Source organism: Eucyclogobius newberryi, unplaced genomic scaffold (genome assembly GCF_026437365.1).
Source record: "Eucyclogobius newberryi isolate DKJ021-1_F unplaced genomic scaffold, fEucNew1.0.hap1 SCAF_17, whole genome shotgun sequence".
NCBI lineage: Eukaryota > Metazoa > Chordata > Actinopteri > Gobiiformes > Gobiidae > Eucyclogobius > Eucyclogobius newberryi.
The window spans coordinates 35377872-35385794 of NW_027315801.1; the positions used below are offsets into that span (position 1 = coordinate 35377872).

The window sequence follows — 7923 nt, forward strand, 5'->3', positions numbered from 1 at the left end:
TTTATATACACGTTTATATACACGTTTATATACACGTTTATATGAAAGAGGAACTTCACCAACGATCGGGACACGCACTGGAATCGCTTTAAATGAACTTGTTTTGACTTTATTCGGCTGGATTGAGTGTTTTCGTCGTGTCTTGGCTCTGAGTCCCCCGGCCCCGCCCCCCGGTTCCGGCCCCGCCCCCCGGTTCCGGCCCCGCCCCCCGGCTCCGGCCCCGCCCCCCGGTTCCGGCCCCGCCCCCCGGCCGGCGCCGTACCGCGTTTCCACAAAGGAGGAACTCATGAAACTGCAGAGAACAGTCGTCTTACCCGGAGATCGTCACGTTATCCCGGCGCAATACTGACCTAACCTAATACTGATGTGCAATTCTGTCATATGTGCAATTACTGTGCAATTCATGTGCAATCTATGTGCAATCTATGTGCTGTCGTGACACATATTCATGTGCAATTACTGTCGGGATCACATGCAATGGTATTTATTTATGTATTTATTTGTCTATGGGAGTTTTTATTTATTTATAGGAGATCTTCTACTGAAAGTGTTTTTCAGACTTCCTATAAGTGATCTGTTCTTCTGTATCTACCTCTGTATCTACCTGCGTTGCAACAATGAAATTTCCCCATGTGGGACAATAAAGGAATATCTTATCTTATCTTATCTTAAATCTAATGGATTTGTCCTTTTTCTACGTTATTTATTTGGAAGTGTCTCTTTCTACAGTCACAAGATGGCCGCCGCCGTTGCCACGGCAACAAGACTTTTCGCTCTAGTTTTATTACGTACATTGTAACCACCGGTGTCACAGACTCATTCATCCGCCTCAGAGCACACTGTCCCGGGGAGACTCTCCTGCAGCGCGCACCCGGAGCTCCGTGACTCCGGTCTTTTCCCGCAGACATGTCCGACTCCACGTCCCCGCCGGCCCCGGGAGACGCGGCCGGCGCAGAGGCCCTGTTCCGCGGCTACAAACCCTTCAAACCCGAGGAGCACGGCCTGGAGCGCGGCTTCAGACTCACCGCCTTCTCGGAGCTGAAGGGCTGAGGCTGTAAAGTCCCGCAGGAGGCTCTGCTCAAGCTCCTGGCGGGACTGGAGGCCCCCGGGGCCGGGGACGGGCCGGGGAAAGCCGCGGAGCAGGAGTTTGAAGCGACGGGGCCAAAGCTGGGTAAGAACAAGGAGAAGATCCGCGATAAACACGGCACATGTGGCGCTAGCGAGCGTGTTGTTAGCAACACCACAGACCGAGCTACACAGCGAGCTACAGGCTACAGACCGAGCTACAGGCTACAGACCGAGCTACAGGCTACAGACCGAGCTACTACAGACCGAGCTACAGACTACAGACCTGGAGCTACAGACCTGGAGCTACAGGCTACAGACCGAGCTACAGACCTGGAGCTACAGGCTACAGACCGAGCTACAGGCTACAGACCGAGCTACTACAGACCGAGCTACAGACTACAGACCTGGAGCTACAGACCTGGAGCTACAGGCTACAGACCGAGCTACAGGCTACAGACCGAGCTACTACAGACCGAGCTACAGACTACAGACCTGGAGCTACAGACCTGGAGCTACAGGCTACAGACCGAGCTACAGACTACAGACCGAGCTACAGACCTGGAGCTACAGGCTACAGACCGAGCTACAGGCTACAGACCGAGCTACAGACCTGGAGCTACAGGCTACAGACCGAGCTACAGGCTACAGACCGAGCTACTACAGACCGAGCTACAGACTACAGACCTGGAGCTACAGACCTGGAGCTACAGGCTACAGACCGAGCTACAGACTACAGACCGAGCTACAGACCTGGAGCTACAGGCTACAGACCGAGCTACTACAGACCGAGCTACAGACTACAGACCTGGAGCTACAGACCTGGAGCTACAGGCTACAGACCGAGCTACAGGCTACAGACCGAGCTACAGACCTGGAGCTACAGGCTACAGACCGAGCTACAGACTACAGACCGAGCTACTACAGACCGAGCTACAGGCTACAGACCGAGCTACAGGCTACAGACCGAGCTACAGGCTACAGACCGAGCTACAGGCTACAGACCGAGCTACTACAGACCGAGCTACAGACTACAGACCTGGAGCTACAGACCTGGAGCTACAGGCTACAGACCGAGCTACAGGCTACAGACCGAGCTACAGACCTGGAGCTACAGGCTACAGACCGAGCTACAGACTACAGACCGAGCTACTACAGACCGAGCTACAGGCTACAGACCGAGCTACAGGCTACAGACCGAGCTACTACAGACCGAGCTACAGGCTACAGACCGAGCTACTACAGACCGAGCTACAGACTACAGACCTGGAGCTACAGGCTACAGACCTGGAGCTACAGGCTACAGACCGAGCTACAGACCTGAAGCTACAGGCTACAGACCGAGCTACAGACCTGGAGCTACAGGCTACAGACCGAGCTACAGACTACAGACCGAGCTACAGACCTGGAGCTACACACCTGGAGCTACAGGCTACAGACCGGGCTAAAGCTTTTAAAGTGTCAGTAGCTTTTAAAGGGTCTGTGGTTGCTAAAGGGTCTGTGGTTGCTAAAGGGTCTGTGGTTGCTAAAGGGTCTGTGGTTGCTAAAGGGTCTGTGGTTGCTGAAGGGTCTGTGGTTGCTAAAGGGTCTGTGGTTGCTGAAGGGTCTGTGGTTGCTAAAGGGTCTGTGGTTGCTGAAGGGTCTGTGGTTGCTGAAGGGTCTGTGGTTGCTAAAGGGTCTGTGGTTGCTGAAGGGTCTAGTTGTTAAAGGGTCTGTGGTCGTTAAAGGGGTTAAAGGGTCTGTGGTTAAAGGGTTTAAAAAGCTTTGTTTCGCAGTTAAAGTCAGTTGACAGTTGGATAAAGAGTGAACATGACTCTGCGTTTTTTGAGCCGAGCTAAAGACTGACATGACCTTTGACCTCATTTACTGACACGACCTTTGACCTCAGCTACCGTGAAAATCATTGACTCGAGCGGCACAAAACTCACTTCACAATGACCGCTACGAACCATCGCTTTCATCGATTATTCAGGCGATTAATCGATCGGTCGTGTCGAAGATCATGTGTTTTGTGTCATTTCCTTGTAATTACTGCTCTGACGAGTCACATGGTTTGGACTGTTCACTTAACGAGTGTCAATCACTAAATGAGTTCAAAATTATCTCTGATTAGCTGTGATTAATTGATTAAAGTTTTTGCAGCCCTAATAATAACTGCACTTGGAGTCCACAGTGTGTATGTGTTTGACTGATGTCTTTCCTCCCCTCTCCCCTCAGGTGTGGGGATGGACTGCTGTGTGATTCCTCTCAGACACGGAGGCCTGTCTCTGGTTCAGACCACAGACTTCTTCTACCCCCTGGTGGAGGATCCGTACATGATGGTGAGTCCAGAACCTTTGAGAGGTCACTGCGGTCACTACGTCTGGACAATGACCACATTTATGAACATTCTAATGTCACTGACACAAGAACCGTCGACACCCAACAACACCAGAGTAGGGGGCGCCACCAACAACACCAGAGTAGGGGGCGCCACCAACAACACCAGAGTAGGGGGCGCCACCAACAACACCAGAGTAGGGGGCGCCACCAACAACACCAGAGTAGGGGGCGCCACCAACAACACCAGAGTAGGGGCGCCACCAACAACACCAGAGTAGGGGCGCCACCAACAACACCAGAGTAGGGGTGCCACCAACAACACCAGAGTAGGGGTGCCACCAACAACACCAGAGTAGGGGGCGCCACCAACAACACCAGAGTAGGGGGCGCCACCAACAACACCAGAGTAGGGGGCGCCACCAACAACACCAGAGTAGGGGGCGCCACCAACAACACCAGAGTAGGGGGCGCCACCAACAACACCAGAGTAGGGGGCGCCACCAACAACACCAGAGTAGGGGGCGCCACCAACAACACCAGAGTAGGGGGCGCCACCAACAACACCAGAGTAGGGGGCGCCACCAACAACACCAGAGTAGGGAGCGCCACCAACAACACCAGAGTAGGGGGCGCCGCTAACGCGCCAGGGTTAGGGTTGTGGTGTAGGTTTAGGGCAAATGGTTTGACCACGTTCGATGTCCCGCTCCTCCAGAGCCCTCAAAGTCATGCTTAGCTATTTTTGAACAAATATGGGCGACATTTGGTTGGACGGTCGGCGTTGCCGTAATAATATTTTGTACTTCTCTTGTCGCCGTCCGTCTCGACACCATGATTCTACAATCAGATGTTTTTTGTGCGTTTATGATTTGATGATGTCATAATTTAAGATGATGTCATATGTTTAGATGTGAGTCTGAGGAAGAATGTGGTGAATCATTATCTCGTGATCTGATCGTCCACTCTGACCCTTGACCTTTACATGTTTGTGTCGTTTCCAGGGAAGAATCGCCTGTGCAAACGTCCTGAGTGACCTTTATGCCATGGGCATCACCGAGTGTGACAACATGCTCATGCTGCTGAGCGTCAGCCAGAAGATGAACGAGAAGGTCAGTGTTTGACCTCTGACCCTCTCCTCTTCCTCTGACCTCTTCCTCTGACCCCTCCTCTTCCTCTGACCTCTTCCTCTGACCCCTCAGGACCGCGAGCGCGTGATGCCGCTGATGATCGAGGGCTTCCGTGACGCGGCGGAGGAGGGCGGGACGTCGGTGACCGGAGGACAAACCGTGGTCAACCCCTGGATCATCGTGGGGGGCGTGGCTTCTGTCGTCTGTCAGCCCAACGAGTTCATCATGTCGGTCGCGCCGCACAGTTCATTCACGCCAAACGCCGCGTGTCAAACCTCTGCTCACTCTGATGTTCCTTCAGGCCGGACGGCGCCGTTCCAGGAGACGTTCTGGTCCTCACCAAACCTCTCGGGACGCAGGTGGCGGTCAACGCTCACCAGTGGCTCGAGCAGGTCCCGCAATTAAACTCATTAAATCAACTTAATTAGTCGTTTATGCAAAAATATACAGTTTTTTGACGATTAAAAATGCAGGTTTGAGTTTTAACACAGAAATACTGTAAAACGGTACTCGCACTTTGTTGTCCCATCGTGGTAAAATGGCCCTGATGCTTATTCTACGTCATCGTTCTTCAGCCTGAACGATGGAACAAGATCAAGCTGGTGGTGTCCAAGGAGGAGGTGAAGGAGGCGTACCAGGAGGCCATGTTTTCTATGGCCACGTTAAACCGCGCGGGTGAGACACTTATCGTGTTCTTTGTTTGTTAGCACACACGTGCTAAAGACTGTGAGGCTGAAAGAAAAGCTAATTTGCTTCTTTTAAAGTCCTTTTTTCTCTTCTGACCACGTTCTTGTCCTTCACAAACCGTCGTCTTTGGCTTCGTTCTCTTTGTGTCGTGCGTCTTGTTTATGAGATCGTCCGCTCTGCGCCTCAACAAAACACGCCTTCCCGTTTCAGCGGCCGGCCTGATGCACAAGTTCCAGGCGCACGCGGCCACGGACGTGACGGGCTTTGGCCTGCTCGGGCACGCCAACAACCTGGCCGCGCAGCAGAAGAACGACGTCTCCTTCGTCATCCACAACCTGCCCATCATCGCCAAGATGGCCGCCGTCAGCAAGGCCTGCGGGAACCTGTTCAACCTGATCCAGGGCACGTCGGCCGAGACGTCCGGTACGTGAGCCGCGTCCAGGCCTCGGTTGTGCCTTTCCTCTCGCACAAGTGCAACTGCAACTCGTTTATCCAACAATTGTGACAAGATGACGATAAAAACTGACATTTTTATAACACAAACCGAGACAACGTTAAACATAAATGTGAACATTGTGGTTATTGGCGCGTTCTTGGCGACTTCCTGGCGTGTTATTGGTCGTGTTATTGGTCGTGTTATTGGTCGTGTTATTGGTCGTGTTATTGGTCGTGTTATTGTCGCGTTCTCGACCTGTCCTCGACGTGTCCTCGACGTGTCCTTGACCTGTCCTCGACGTGTCCTCGACGTGTTCTCGACCTGTCCTCGACGTGTCCTCGACGTGTCCTCGACGTGTCCTTGACCTGTCCTCGACGTGTCCTCGACGTGTTCTCGACCTGTCCTCGACGTGTCCTCGACCTGTCCTCGACCTGTCCTCGACGTGTCCTCGACCTGTCCTCGACGTGTCCTCGACCTGTCCTCGACGTGTCCTCGACGTGTCCTCGACCTGTCCTCGACCTGTCCTCGACGTGTCCTCGACGTGTCCTCGACCTGTCCTCGACGTGTCCTCGACGTGTCCTCGACGTGTCCTCGACGTGTCCTCGACGTGTCCTCGACGTGTCCTCGACGTGTTCTCGACGTGTTCTCGACGTGTTCTTTCAGGCGGTCTGCTCATGTGTTTGCCCCGAGAACAAGCGGCCAAGTTCTGCTCGGAGATGAAGAGTCAGCGCACGGCCACCGGGGGCCAGGGCGGAGCCTGGATCATCGGCATCGTGGAGAAAGGAGACCGCCGAGCGCGAATCATCGACAAACCGCGCATCATCGAAGTGCCACCGCGAGGAACACAGGCCGCCAGCCAGGACAACAGCCCGACAACCAGCCCCAAGCTGGCATAGAGGGCCCCCAACAGCCCCAAGCTGGCATAGAGGGCCCCCAACAGCCCCAAGCTGGCATAGAGGGCCCCCAACAGCCCCAAGCTGGCATAGAGGGCCCCCCAACAGCCCCAAGCTGGCTGGCATAGAGGGCCCCCCAACAGCCCCAAGCTGGCATAGAGGGCCCCCCAACAGCCCCAAGCTGGCTGGCATAGAGGGCCCCCCAACAGCCCCAAGCTGGCTGGCATAGAGGGCCCCCAACAGCCCCAAGCTGGCTGGCATAGAGGGCCCCCAACAGCCCCAAGCTGGCTGGCATAGAGGGCCCCCAACAGCCCCAAGCTGGCTGGCATAGAGGGCCCCCAACCAGCCCCAAGCTGGCTGGCATAGAGGGCCCCCAACCAGCCCCAAGCTGGCATAGAGGGCCCCCAACCAGCCCGACAACCATCACATTCTGATTTAAACAAATGTAAGACATCCCAAGACATTTATTGCCAAATTAGAAAATAGTATAAAAGAATTGACTTCACAATATTAATGAAGATCTCTATGTATTTATTTTCAAGGCCCAGATTTGTTCTTTCTGACTTTTTTCTTGATATTTAGATGATTTAATGAAGTAATATATAAATTGCGGCTGTCGATGAATCGACTTTAGAGAGTCACATTTTTGATCATGTTAATGTTTATCTGGAATAAACCGACTCTAAAACACACGAAAAGACCTTTTATAACAAAGACAGGGACATTATTCAATCAAAATGTCAAAAAAAAGGAACTCCAATTTTCAGTTATAACACACTTTATTCATAAATATTCAGTCACGGATTTACACCTTCATTTGGTTAAAAATGTCTTTTTAAAGTCTCTATAAACCTTTTGACTGGTCGACTACTAAAATAATAATTAGTTTTTGACCCTGATTCAAACGCACTTAAAAAATCATAAGAATGTCAACTTTTTTCATGTTTTTATTTTAAATTATGCATTTTTAATCTTATTTTCACACCAAATTAATAATCTAAATTCAAGTCAGACAGCGCGTCACATTTTGCCGTTAAAGCCGTTTGTTGCTGGGAAACGCGTCTCGAAACGGTGAATGAAGAGAATAGTTTGTGTCCCACGGGGCGGGGGGAGGATTGAGCAGCTTCCCCTCGACTCGTGGAGGTCAAGCGTCCACGCCTTCTCGCCCCGTCTTGGACCCGCTGCACCCGCTCCCGTCCTCGACCCGTTCATGACGCCCGGCTCTGAATCCCGAGACCGCGGGAGGAGCCGGAGCAGATGCACCGCCCGGCGAGAGGAACGGGACGTCTGTGCCACGCGTCCCGGGTCGCTTTTGTAGCCTTCTGCTTTTTACAATCAATAAAGTTATCTGAATGTCACTGTCGTTTCGGTCTGTTCAGGGCAAATGTCTGGGATA

General features: G+C 52.7%; 1 protein-coding gene across 1 annotated transcript; it reads left to right on the forward strand.

Moving 5' to 3' along the window:
* Positions 1 to 806: 806 nt before the first annotated feature.
* Positions 807 to 7885, forward strand: sephs3 (selenophosphate synthetase 3). The gene is made up of 8 exons (XM_072450206.1): positions 807 to 1171; positions 3283 to 3386; positions 4386 to 4493; positions 4584 to 4738; positions 4813 to 4903; positions 5087 to 5186; positions 5409 to 5621; positions 6298 to 7885. The coding sequence occupies exons 1-8, from the start codon at positions 907 to 909 to the stop codon at positions 6528 to 6530; spliced, it is 1269 nt and encodes a 422-aa protein (XP_072306307.1). The 5' UTR covers positions 807 to 906; the 3' UTR covers positions 6531 to 7885.
* The last annotated feature ends 38 nt before the right edge of the window (positions 7886 to 7923 follow it).